Here is a 14,390-nt window from a genome sequence, read left to right as displayed (position 1 = left end):
CACCCGAGTAATGAGAAATTCCGCTAGATTGACAGAGGTATTTGTTGTTCATGGAGACCCATTCGTAACCGATGAGAGTGACCTGTGTAACCTTCTTACCAAGAAAGTAATTGATGAAGAGGTAACAAAGGACATAGTAGACCGCGATGCCATCGGACAACAGTTGTTCCAGACATTTGTCAAAGAACGCCTTACAGAAGGAAAACTTTCAGTGTGGGATCCAATGAAGAGAAAGAACATAGGCACTTTCAAAAGTGCCAACACAGTGAAGAAAGTGAAAGCAGGTGACAAACTCATTAAAGTCAAAGAAGAACGAGGACTCCTACAGAGGTTTATAGTAGCATCAAGAAGCCATCCAGACCTTGATCTAAAGGGCTGTATTGGGAAGTATGAATTTGGAATTGTTCCACGTGCCCTTTTCGCTTCGGATGGGTCACTTCTCCTAGCATATGACAAGGCTAAGGTCCTTCATCATCTTGAAGCGCTAGTTACCAAGGAGCAACCTAGCCCAACAGAAGCCACAAGCGATCCAGCTAATGTCATACCGAGTGTTTCTGGCGACCAAGTATTGAGTGAAAACTCCCAAACTGAAGTACCACCCCAAGCCGAGGCGCCTGAAGTACAAGAAGCGCAGCCTGAGCAAGAAGCTTCAACTGACATGTCCGACATGTCTGAGAAATTTAAAGTTGTAGTCATAGATGGCATGACCCTCGTTAACTCCATCTCCAAGACAGACAAAATGAAAACATGCAGTGATTTTGCCATGTCATTTCTTGAAAAGCTTATCAGGATTGCAGCTAACTACGACGAAGTAAGACTGGTATTTGACAGATACGTCGAAAGTTCTCTGAAAGAGCAAATGAGAAAAAAGAGAACAAAGGGAAACTCGACCTACTATCACATCCAAGATAGTACACTGATCCAGAATATTTCCTTGAAGGACTTCCTTTCAAGTGTCAAAACCAAGGCAGAACTTGTAGAGTATTTAGCTGCAAAGACTCTGGATCACAGCAACAGCTCTGCCAACAAATTGAAGAAGTTCATGGTAACCTTCGGCACTGAGACAAAAGGCAATGTAAGTGTGCCTGATGAATTGGTAAAACACGGTCATGAAGAAGCGGATACGTTACTCTGGCTCCATGCCCTAACAGTTAACGGCGATGTAGAACTTGTAATAGACTCTCCAGATACCGATGTCTTCTTGCTGATGATCCACATGTATCCACAGCTACCTGCTGAGACATATTTCCTTACCGGAAAAGGAAACCTGAATAGGAAAATTGCAGTCAAACCTATCTTTGAAAAGTTAGGAGTTAACCGCGCCTCAGCTATTCTCGGGTTTCATTCTTTCACAGGATCAGATATGTGTGGCAGGTTCGCCAGCGGGACAAAGGACTGGTGTATGAAGGCGTTCATGTCCTGCGATGATATGATACTGGATTCACTTGCTTCACTTGGAAAATCTGCTACTACACCCTCTCCAAATGCAATTGACCAACTGGAAAGGTTCGTTTGCTTGTTGTACAGATCCAAAACACACACCAAAGTAAATGCACTACGATGGTTCTTGTACTCAAATCGACAGGCCGAGGGAGAGAGTCTGCCTCCAACCTCTGGATCATTGACACCACACATTCTGCGAGCACATTATATTGCAATGATATGGATGCAGGCATGCGAAAGTCAACCGTCCCTTCCTTCTCCCACTGACTACGGATGGAAGTCAGAGGAAAATAGATTTCTTCCGGTGATGTGTTTGAACCCTCCAGCACCAGAGGCCGTGACTAAGCTGGTAAAATGTGGCTGCAAATCAGGATGCAAAGGAAACTCCTGTAGTTGCCGCAGCAATAAACTCCCATGCACAGAGGTCTGTAGCTGTTTGAACTACGGCTGTAGCAACAATGAACAATCAGCTCAGAACATTGTGGGAGATGAACACGAGGACTTGTAAGGTAAAACGGATGATTGTGAGACAGGAATATTTAAATATGGTCAAACAGGAAATTACATTACGCTATCATTGTTATAGCAATGTGGACCTTTGTGTAAAACAGTGGTAGCCATGTTGGATTTTCTCACTATTTCTCACTATGGCTGGCATCCACCGATTTCAACGAATCAGTAACATGTTTCCCCAACGGCCTAGCATTACTTATGTGGGCATTACCACCAAAATGGACCTATTTCATCATTCACAATTTGTGTTATCAAGAACATTAAGTTTTTGTACTGTGGTTATTTAAGAAGTGGCGGCCATCTTGGATTTTTCCACCATTTTGAATTTGACTGCCATATTGAAATTAATTGTTTTTGAACTCCTTGGTATTGAAATTATGGGTATTATCATTAATTTGGACCTCATACTGTGTTCAGAATACCAGTTTTAATGGAATTTATATATTTTGGCGGCCATCTTGGATTTGACACCCTTAATCCGTTTTAAAAAATTAACAACCTATTTTTTCGAACATGTGACACCCCAAAGCCAAGGAATCAAGTGGAATTTTGCTTTTAACAAAAAAAAAACACGAAATGACATAACAGCCTACACTAATAAGGGACAACGGTTTGGCTACCAGGTGTGGACACACAGGGGCGCAATTCTTTAATCGCTACGCTACTTATCACTCGAACATCCTGGTATGCTCACAGGTATACTCTTAACCGACAAAACGCCTACACATGAAACCTATTACAGGGCAGATTCCTTACCGTGACAGACGAATACCTACCTACACATCTATCTGGCTCTACATATTGCTACCCCACCGACATAACACAGCCCCCCACCTGGAACCGTAGCTCCTGCTCGGTTCACTGCAGGCGCTACCATCCCAGCCTAAACACTTACTGTCTCGCACTTCATTAACGTATGAAATCTCGCGATAACGTATGAAATCTCGCGATAGGAGATCTCGCGAGATCTTGGAGACGGCGGCAGGGATTTTCAAAGCTCCACACGGTCTCCACGTTTTTCGAAGTTAAGTCTGTTCACAATTGTATTTTGTCGAAACTGTATTTATCTTTCGGTGTGTGAAGTTATTGTGTGCAACTTTGGTTGTTTCTCGGTGTTTATCTTTCATAAATTGATCGTCTGTTTGCCGTGTCGTGTCTTGAGGCCTTGTACAGTGTGCACTGTACAACCTTGAGGCTTTGTTTTTCTCTCAGTGGTCCGTCGTTTGTGATCCAATAACTTTCGTTCTCTGTATTCCCAGGCTTTTCACCCATAGCCTACTTCCTTGTGTAAATCTCAACTCAAAAAAAAAAAAAAAAAAAAAAAAAAAATACAACAACAACAACAAATTTCCTTCTCTGTTCTCATTCGTTTATTCATTCTTATTCGTTCGTTCGTTCTTCGACCACGTGTTTCTCCCCCATTTCCCCAGATAGTTTTCACTCATTAACCTTCAATGTTTACACTTTCCCCTCAAGTTATGTATTCCGTCATATTTTATAACACCTTTTTCTTCTTCTTCTTTTAAAGGCTGCTTTCGACTTGCTCACCAAATCAATTCATCCCAAAAAAAATATCCATCTCCTATAGTGCCTTTTTTCTACATTCCCTAAACTCTCCTGCACTCCATCCTCCATCCAGCGTCCTTAAACGTATTTTTAACTCGAAGGTCACAAGAAACTCATTTTGCAATAAATGTTCGTTTCCCATAAATCGTACACTTTCAAAAATCCAATCTCACCCCTCCCCTCCAAATCTTCCCCATAACCCCTCCCCTCCAAATCTTCCCCATCACCCCTCCCCTCCAAATCTTCCCCATCACCCATCCCTTTCAAATCTCCCCCCTTGCCCCCTCCCTCCTAAACTACCCCCTCACCCCTCCCCGCCAAGACGCCCCCTCGCCCCTCCCCTCCTAGACTCCTGCCTCACCCCTCCCCTCCAAATCTCCCCCATATCCCATCCCTTTCAAATCCCTCCCCTTGTCCCTTCCCTCCCAAACTCCCCCCTCACCCCTCCCCTTCAAATCTCCCCACCCTCATTGCTTCTCAATTTCCCCCCTCTCACTCCCCCTCCTCAAAGCGTCCTCCCCGCTTCTTCCCCCTTCAAACTCTCACCTCCATCTCCCCCAACCTTCTGCCTCGCTCTTCCCCCTCCTCAAATAACACCTCATAGTGGCTCACCCAATCACCATCAAACCTTTTGTCCGCCCCATCCTTCCCTTTCTCCGAGCTATTCTGAAATCTCTGACACACCTTCAACAGCTCTCCCTACCTCTTCCACCTCTTCCACATCTTACCCTACCCCTCCTCCCCCCTGTTCTGTATCTGATGCTCCCTCCCCCTTCCTCTTCATTAACGGTATGGACCTCAAACATCCGGGGCCTTCGTTCAAACTTAACTGATCTCTCCATACAGGTTGCTTCTGTCAAACCAGACGTGATCTGCTTAACAGAAACTTTCCTCCTTTATGATGTCTCTGATTCCATAGTATCTCTCCCGGGCTACTCCCTCCTCCGGTATGATAGACCTGAGCCTCGTCCTGGAGGCGGGGTTGCTATCTTTATCAAAAACTCTCTTCCTCACTCGCCCTGCACTGCACTCTCTCCACCTCACCCCCAGGAATACCTCTGGCTACGGCTTCCCCTTCGCTCCCACCTCTTGTTCATATGTGTGTTGTACCGTCCACCAAACAGTGATGACTCCATCTACATCTCGCTGTCTGATGATATGGACCAACTTCTATCTACTCATCCCAACTCTCTCTTCCTCATATGTGGTGATTTCAACTGTCATCATGCCAGTTGGCTGGGTGTGGGTACCTCTCTCACCAGCCATGGCTCCTCAGCAAAGGACTTCTGCGACTCACTGGGACTGACACAATCTGTCAATTTCCCGACCCAGATCTCAGTCAACGGAACATCTTCTCTTCTGGACTTGGTTATGACTAACTTCCCTGAAAATGTCTGCTGCTCTTCTTCTGCTCCGATCGGATCATCTGATCATGTCCTTGTTAAAGTGGACATCTCTCTGACCATCCTCAGGGAGCCTGCTCAGCGTCGACGAGTCTGGCATTTCACTCAGGCCAACTGGCACGGTCTTCAAGCAGCCATCAATCATCTGGACTGGTCTCCCATCTCTACCACCTCTGACATCAACTCATCCTGGGAATTCTTCCAAAGTAAATTGCTCTCTCTCATGCACAGATTTATCCCATCTCGTCTTCAGTTGTCATACCCTTCCTCCCGTCCATGGTACACGGAATCTTGTGGTGAGGCTGTTGCCCAGAAACAACTTGCCTTCGTCTCCTGGAAAGCAAATCCAACAGAAGGAAATCTCATTTCCTTTCACAAAGCCCGAAACAAGTGTGTGTCCACCCTCAGGAGAGCCAGGAAACAATATCTCTCCGTTCTCAAGACCGAACTCTCTTATCTGTCTCCCTCTTCCAAATCCTGGTGGCGTCTGGTCAAATCCGTTTCTGGTGTTTGTTCCCCCTCCATCCCCTCCCTTACCTCAAACGGCTACACAGCTGACTCCGCACGTGAAAAAGCTGAATGCCTCAACTCTGTGTTTGCCTCTAAATCTTGTGTCCCAAACCCATCCCTCTCTGTACCCACCATACCCAGTCGTACCCTGCTGCTCCTGGACTCCGTGTCCTTTCCTCCTGACAAGGTGGAAAAGTTTCTGTCAACCCTCGACTCTGATTCTGCAACTGGACCCGACGGCATCAGCCCACGGGTCCTAAAATCCTGCTCTGCTGCTCTATCTCACCCTCTCTCTGTTCTCTTCACCCTCTCTTTTGCTCAAGGTCAACTGCCATCTGCTTGGAAATCAGCCAACATCACCGCTTTGCACAAAAAAGGTGCAAAAACAGATCCTAGCAACTACAGACCAATCAGCCTTCTCCCAATTATCAGCAAAGTCATGGAATCCATCATTGCTTCGGATATGAAAGCTTTCCTCTTCTCCAATGGCTTGATCTCTGATCATCAATTTGGTTTCAGACCAGGTCACTCTACTCTGGACATGCTGCTTCTGCTGTCTCAACAATGGATGGAGGTCCTCAATGCCAAACAGGAAATTAGAGCTGTCTCCCTCGACATATCACGTGCCTTCGACACGGTCTGGCACCCCGCTCTGCTCACCAAACTCTCCTCCTTTGGTATCCATGGAAATCTCCACGCATGGCTGGCGGACTTCCTCTCTAGTCGTCGTCAACGTGTGGCCCTGAATGGGTTTCTCTCATCTCCTCTTCCTGTTCAGGCTGGAGTTCCCCAAGGCAGTGTTCTGGGCCCCGTGCTTTTTCTGGTCTTCATCAATGATCTCTCTGACTCTCTCGAAAATCCTCTCTATCTCTTTGCTGATGACTCCACTCTCTGCCGCTCCATTCCTCTTCCCTCAGATCGGCAGTCTGCTGCCTCCTCACTCTCTGAAGACCTGGACAAAATCACAGACTGGTCAAACAAGTGGAACATGTCTCTCAATCCTGACAAATCTCACACTCTTACTATGTCTCTCCGAAAAGATCGACTGGACAACCCTCCCATCTACTTTCTCAACAATCCTCTCCAAGAAGTTCTGTCGCTCAAGATTTTGGGTCTCACTATCTGCCATGATCTTTCTTGGGAAAACCACATTTCCAAGCTGGCCTCCAAAGCCAGTCGCCGACTGGGCATCCTCCGTCGTGCGAAGTCCTTCCTCGGCACACCTGAGCTCCTCACCACATACAAGGCTTTCATCCGCAGCTCAATGGAATACTGTTCTCCCCTATGGGCCGGTGCTCCTGCCTCACACCTAGCTCGGCTTCACGCTGTTGAAACCAAAGCTTTCAGAATTATTGGAATCTCCCGCGATGAAGCTATCTCTGAGGGCCTTTCACTCACTCACCGCAGGCAGGTAGGTGGTCTTTCTGTCTTCTACCGACTCCTCTCCGGCCTTGCACCCCCAGCTCTCTCTGTGCTCTGTCCCCCAAATATTCCTACAGGTCGCACAAGATCTGCCAGCAACCCTCTGATGGTTAAACTGCCGAAATCTCGGCTCTCTGCTCACCTTCACTCTTTCATTCCTCTTTTCTCCCGCCTCTGGAACAAACTCCCTCACTCCCTTCAATCCCACTCCTCCCTCCAGGTCTTTAAAACAGCTGTTCACCACCATCTCTTATCTTCCCCCATCCAAAACCTTGATCTTTTCTACCCCCGCTAATTCACCCCAGATCCACCTTGTTTGAAATTCCAACTTCTTTCCTGGAAGTCCTGGCAGTGTCCATATGTTTTATACCTCTCCCACCGCCCCCTTCCCACGTCCCCCCCCCCCCCCCCCCCAAAGCCCTCGCCCTCTCTCAGATCTCTCGATGTCTCCATGTCTCTCGGTCCCTGCTCTCAAATGTTGTGTTTGTGTCCTTCCCCCTCTCTCCTCATCTTGTCTACCGCTCCCTATGTTATATGTTTTATGTGTCGGTTTGTCTTTCTGTGTGATTAATGTTCGCTCTTTCACGAGCCTCGATCTTGTATACAAAAAAAAAAAAAAAAAAAAAAAAAAAAAAAAAAAACCAGGAGGGCTGTGGGAAGTGAGTCGGACTTCCTACCTGTGCTTCTTAACATGCTAATCCCCTTAACAATCATGCAATCAAATATTTACAATGATTTCATTCGTTGTTCCTGCAGAGGGAGGAAACAAACAACACGCAAAATCTACCTTAACCACAAAACTTACCAACTTACAAAAATTCCAAAACTCTATAAAACATTTGTACAACCCCGGTCAACAGACCGCGTTCCCCAGTGGATGCCACAAGACGCAACCTTACCTGCGGGGCCATCCCCAATGAGCCCCTAAATTTCCGCGGGCCCTGTCCAGATGTTACAGGTGAGTGACATGGCTCGGTGGTTTTCGCCCTCATTCGTACAACACAAACCCCTTATCCACTCATTCTCATTCCAAAACTCCTTACTACACAAAATCATTTCAAGCACTTATTACACCCCCCTGCAGGACCATTTGCATTGATGTCGTATACATGTGTGCATTCCTCAACTAGGCAGCGGCGAGGTACCGCACAACTAAGATGGTGGGGGCGCTTCAGGCTGTGGTGCCCGCAGTCCCAAAACAAATCGACCGACTTACAAGTTCATTGCAAACTACCCCCCCCCTCCCCCCCCCCCCCCCTTTACCACTTGGCCCCGTGGCAGCCCAACAGCTCTTTCCGCCGTTACCCCGCCGGTGAGGGTGTCCACACACCAGGCTCCGTTGCCTCCTGCTGCCGCGCAGCTCCACGGGTCGCCGGGGGTCTCATTTACCCCAGGGCGCCCAACCAGACCCTCCACCGACGAGCTCCAATTTCCAGATACCACCGGCTGCCAGTGGTAATTGCCGCAGAGGGAGGCTGCAGGCATCGCTCCTCAGAGCTTGATCCGTACCTGCGGACACACACACCTTCCCCACCCACAAGATCCCAAAACACATCTCCTCCCCCGCTGCCATTCAATTCTCAACACAACTCAGCACAATTCCGAGCAGATGGTACAAAAGATGTTACAAGAGCTTTGCCATGGCCTGCCATTGTGAAATCCCCTATTCACATTTCCCATTACACATTTCCAAAAGCACATTTCCAATAATCACCACTCATCCTCAGTTTCCACTCTCACGACCACATCAAAACACATAACCATAACACAAACGCAACCCACAAGACTCTGTGTGGCACACATTCCAATCCCCCTCACCGACCATGTCATCACTCTCACCCGCCTCCCAACTCCAAATTACATGTCCCAAAATTTCACAAGCAAGTCCTGACGCCTGGGACAGTAACCATCAAGGCCTTAACTCTACCTTGATTATACAGGTAACTACGGTTGATCAGGTCCAAAGTGCCATCCACCCACAAAATCCCAAAATTTCTCATTGGGCCTACCAAATTTCACCAAATTTCACTTTTGTCCCCACAATACTGGCAGGTATGTGGATCCGCATCCAACGGTGATCATCACTACACAACTACCTGTGGCCACGACAGCTCTGCTCCTCCACCGTGCAAGGGTCATCGGGACAAGGTGAGCAGTCAAAACGCCAACATGGCCCATGAGTGTCCACAAGGGTGCGACCCACCATCCATCCCTCACCATCCATCCTTCGGCCCCCCTGCGAGGAACACGGCTGCACCAGCCCCAGCTGGCCAATGTGGTGAGCACCTGCTGCCACAACACACACTACCGCACACACAACCTCGGCCATGGGGGAGACGGTCGCAGTGCGTGGCATTCCCCTCATGTTACCTACGCCGCGCCGAAGGACCTCTCGTCCCCCAGTCCACAGATCCGCAGCCCCCAGTGTTCACCCACACTTGACCACACCAAGGTCCAGTCGACCGCCATGCTCCACCAGGAGACCCACCCAGAAGACATGGTCCACACACTTCGGACACCCATAACACCACGTTGACCCCCAGACCACACAACTGCATCCCCATGATCCCGCGTCCCAAATATCGGCACAGTCACCCCCGCAACCAGTTGAAGCTGTGTTCTGCTACCCTATCAATTTTATCACAACCTCCAACACTTTGGTTGACACACCTGGATCAATAATGGTGTCACAAAACAGTGTCCACCAGTTCTCTTCACAAAATTCACCCTTAAATTTGCATCTAACCCACAGATTACCCATGCCAAACATTTTTCACATTTTCCGAAACTCACCAAAGAAAGATGCTTTGCCATACACATGCCAGCCGAGCATGGCCAATATGCTCGGCACGTTACACATTCCAAATTCAACACTCCCATGGCTCTCTTCCCAAGCCGAGAGTCCATAAATCATAACGGAACATCTGTGGAAGGTCACTCTCACACCATCACGTTCCACAGATGCCCCAATGGTTGTCCTGCAAGCTATCTCCATCCCTGTCCATGTGGTTCGACCCTCGTCCATAGACCAGCACGGCATGGCAGGTCACCAAATGCCGGCTGTCCCAGAGTCTCAGGGAGAGGGTGCCAGGCCGCATGCCCGGGTGGTCACCACATCAGGCCCAAGTTGGCCGTCCGCAGTGCCACCACCAAAGCGCGACCCACAACACATCCCCCTAGTGGTCCTCAATATTTGCCATCCCAGGCTTGAGAAACCACCTCGGACCCCCGGGATGTTCTTAACCCCCACAAGGGTCCGGTGACCCTGCCGGCCCAAGCCACCAGCTCGGACGGTGCCCCGACGGACAAGGGACGCCACACTCTACCAGACCCCCCATGGGGCCCAGGTCGTACCATGCCCCACATCCAAATCTCGCCAGCACGGCCCCCAAGCTGGCTGAAATCACCAAATTTACAAAGGGGCAAATTTTGCCCGAGGCCATCACCAATGACCTCCCCTGGTCCAAATCCCGGAGCCCGGGGACCAACTCCAACCAAGGCTGCTCCACATCAACCTCCCATTTTAGTATAAATTTCTTTCTCCTTTTAACAATTTTGGCCCCAGGTGTCCAATCACCACAGCTACAGGTAACAACCTCGACCACAGGTTGTTCTGCCCCTCCCTGCAGCTGGTCCAAATTCCCTATGGGGACCAAATTGTCCGAGGCTCTATCTCCCGATCCCTCTCTGTCCGAATCCAGCCCGGAGCCAACACACTTCCCCAACTGGTTCTGCAATTTCGGAGCCTCTGTTACCAAATCGTAGTGTGGTGACGCCACGCTCCCCACGGTCACCACAACTACATCCTCGGACCAGCTCACCTCATCCCCCAAGCTCCTTTGGGCCTGGTCAAACCCCACCTCTATGGGACTGTCCCAGGTCTCCAGCCGCTGGGTCACATCATGTACATCATCATCATCATCATCATCACCAGACCAAACCATTTCTGGCCCCGACAGGCCTTCTTTCCCAATAAATACCCGGTCCGGCTCCATCGTACGGACCCCCAATAATGTTACCCCCTCTTGCTCTGCACCACCGCCCTGGTGCTGCAAGGATTCCAATCCATCCCCTGGTTGGGGTGTTGTGGCATCCACCCGGTCCCGATAAACCTCCAGGCCAGCAGGTGTGAAACATCGTCTATTACCATTTCCACATTCCAAATTTCCTTCCCCATTCACCTGTGGGCACTCCACGTTCAACCTGTGCATATTCCCCATTCACCTCTTCACATGCCGTTCGCGGTGCAATTCCCAATTTGACTTCCCCCCGTTCCGATTCGCATTCTGCCACCATTGGCTTCTCCTGAGCCCCATTGGAATCATTATTTTGTTCTTTCTTTAATTCACTCGTACATTCCTTCAATTGTTCACCCCGGGAGTCCATTTTTCCACCCAACTTATCAATTTTATTTTCTAGTCGCTCACTGCGCTCACTCTGAGCCTCCATTTTGTTTTCCAATCCCCCAATTTTTCCTTCCAACCGCTCACCCTGAGCATTCATGTTGTTTTTGAATCCCCCAATTTGATTTTCCAACCCATCCTTCATTCCCTGCATAAATTTCATTAAGGCCTGTAAATCCATCGGGGCCTCCTCCGTAGAGAGGGAAGTTCCATTACTATGCTCCACCCCAACTACTTCCGACTCACTCCCAAGACTTCCCGCATCTTCCATCCCTTCTTCCATATAGCTTACCTCTTCCATCCGTGGAGAAGAGCTAGCTTCCCCGCGTGGCTTTTACCGCAGAAACCGATTAAATTTAATGACACACCTTTCGTGTCGTGCAAGCCCAATCGACTATACAAAATTTTCGCCTCGGACTAAAATTTTTTGCGTTCACATTCTCCACACTCTGACACCAATTTCTTTATGGTTCAATCCCACTCCTCGACAACAGTTGTCGTGCGACTCCGGTTAACACCAGAGACGGCGGATAGGCCTAAACGGATTTATTCGGAGGCAACAACCAATACGGATTTTACTATGGTCGCGCGGGAGGAAGAAGGAAAATGGAAGCTGCGGTAAAAGCGCGTACCTGTGGAAGGCGAACAAACTCAAACGGCAAACAAGATTTTAAAGGAATGGAAAATAATACAAGGGTTTATTGAAATAAGAATCGGGACAGAGAAACGCGATGATAATCAAATAATGTAACTAAATTGGGATCCCACACACCGGACTCAGAAACGAACAAAGGAGGATGAATTACGAAATGAATTGTCTCGTCGTGGTGTGTAAAATGGTGTGTGCGGCCTTATCTGTCCCTCGTCTTGTCTTGTCCGCCGTCCAACACGGCTCCGTTCGGCCATGATGTCCCTCGCTCCAGCACCACAGCACTGAGCACCGCTCCAAGCACAAGCACCGCTCCAAGCACCACGAGGTCCCACAGCAGGAAAAGCACCGCGCGTCCAACGCAGGCTAGCGGCTCCAAGCGAGGTCGATCTTCACACACGATCGGCCTGCCACGTCACAGTCAGCTCTCCCGAAGCAAACGTGCAAGAAGCAAGCGAACTCCACTCGGGTTATGACTCGACTCAACTCGGGCTGCACAAGACGAAGCGCCGGATGTCCAAAAAGGGCCAGCTGCGCAAACAAGAGCACGAGCCGCAAGAGCCGCAAGAGAGATGCAAGAGAGGCAAGAGAACAAGATTGAAAATGTCCTTCGGCGCGCCCTTAAATAATCTTCCCACGGTGGTGACGTCAGCCCTGGCGCGCCACCTAATCAGTGCCCTCCACCGACTCGCCAGCTGGAGGTCCGTGCCTACCGCGCTGCCCCTTCACTCATTCCCTGTTCCATGATCATAGAGTGTGGCACTCGATGTGGCTTGGCCTGTCGGCGGTGTAATTGGCAGCGGCCATCATCGGCGGTGCTCCGGCCTGGTTTCCTTGCCTGTTCGTCTTTCACAGCCATGTCAGGGAAGGGAGTTATTTAGTGTTGCGCTAGGGACCTATCTATGGTGTCTACAGGTGTGCATTGCCATAAGGGACAAAGGTTTGGCTACCAGGTGTGGACGCACAGGGGCGCTACTCTTTAATAGCTACTTATCACTCAAACATCCTGGTATGCTCACAGGTATACTCTTAACCGACAAAACGCCTACACATGAAACTTATTACAGGGCAGATTCCTTACCGCGACAGACGAATACCTACCTACACAGATCTATCTGGCTCTACATATTGCTACCCCACCGACATAACATTATTTTACATTGATGGACTACAATGAGAAAGAAACTCCTTTCAAATTCATGTCCACTTCATGAAGCTCTTTCTTTTCTGCAGCAACTGCTGAAACGTGTCCATGGGTTGGAGAAGGAGATAAATAACCTCATGACTGAGGTTGAGTTGGAAAAGGTAACATTGCAGACTATTCCATCATATACAGTGCCTTAAGAAAATATTCCCACCCCTTGACCTTTTCACATTTTGTTGTTACAGCTTGAATTTAAAATAGATTGAATTGAGATTTTTTTTTGTCTCTGATCTACACTTAATACCCCATAATGTCAAAGTGGAATTTTTTTAAAAAGACGTTTTTACAAAATAATTAAAAATGAAATACAGAAATATCTAATTTATATAAGTATTCAACCCCTTGAGTCAACATTTTATAGAAGCGCCTTTGGCAGCATTTACAGAATTATCTTGGGTATGTCTGTATCTGCTTTGCACATCTGCATTTGGGGAGTTTCTCCTATTCTTCCTTGCAGATTTGCTCAAGCTCCGGCAAGTTGGATGGGGATTCGTTGGTGAACAGCAATCTTCAAGTCTTTCCACAGATTCTCAATGGGATTCAAGTTTGGGCTTTGGTTGGGCCACTCAAGGACGGTCACGTTGTTGTTCTGAAGCCATTCCAGTGTTGCTTTGGCTGTATACTTGGGGTCATTAACCTGTTGGAACGTAAATCTTCACCACGGTTTAAGGTTCTTTGCACTATGAAGCAGATTCTCCTCAAGGATTTGCCCGTACTTGGCTCCATTCATTGCTCCCCCTATCCTTACAAGTCTCCCAGTCCCTGCCGCCGAAAAGCATCCCCATATCATGATGCTGCCACCACTTTGCTTCACGGTAGGGATGGTGTTTTATGGGTGATGAGCTGTGCTCGGTTTCCGCCAGACGTAGTGCTTTGCATTCAGGCCAAAGAGTTCAATTTTCGTTTATAGTCAGGTTCACTATGTTTTTTCGTTCAAATTTTTGGTAGATTAGCAAAACTATACATTTTTGGAATATTCAGAGCATGAGGAATCCAAAAATTAATGTTTACATTTGCGTAGACACCTTTGCGAAAATGACACTCAGGACAGTGATGAAGATCTGTAAAAGCATATTCCTGAACGGTATAGACCTCGTAGATCCTGTGTATAGGACTTATAGTTCAATCTGATACTACCGATAACTTCCTATAACAACCTATAACTTCAAAGGACTTACAATATCATGTATTATGTAATACAGTTATATCACAAATATAAAGACAATGGTTTTGAATCACCTTTGTTTGTTGCTTTTCTATCATCCTGAGCATTATTT

General features: G+C 48.2%; 2 protein-coding genes across 6 annotated transcripts in view; one reads left to right on the top strand and one right to left on the bottom strand.

The window, feature by feature from the left end:
- The window catches only part of LOC144888650 (uncharacterized), a 648,249-nt gene that overhangs the window by 89,289 nt on the left and 544,570 nt on the right, over positions 1–14,390 (bottom strand). The gene's annotated exons all lie outside the window — the stretch shown is intronic.
- Positions 1–14,390, top strand: part of LOC137438820 (outer dense fiber protein 2) — an 82,944-nt gene that overhangs the window by 17,441 nt on the left and 51,113 nt on the right. For all 5 annotated transcript variants that reach the window (XM_078767275.1, XM_078767273.1, XM_078767274.1 and 2 more), the window contains one exon: positions 13,143–13,214. In XM_078767275.1, coding sequence (XP_078623401.1) covers positions 13,143–13,214 — 72 coding nt within the window. The remainder of the gene's footprint in view (positions 1–13,142; positions 13,215–14,390) is intronic.

This window comes from Myxine glutinosa, chromosome 13, assembly GCF_964187855.1.
Source record: "Myxine glutinosa chromosome 13, kmMyxGlut1.1, whole genome shotgun sequence".
Classification (NCBI taxonomy): domain Eukaryota; kingdom Metazoa; phylum Chordata; class Myxini; order Myxiniformes; family Myxinidae; genus Myxine; species Myxine glutinosa.
The sequence above is the reverse complement of the archived record's forward strand: the minus strand, read 5'-3'. Positions and strand labels throughout refer to the sequence as shown.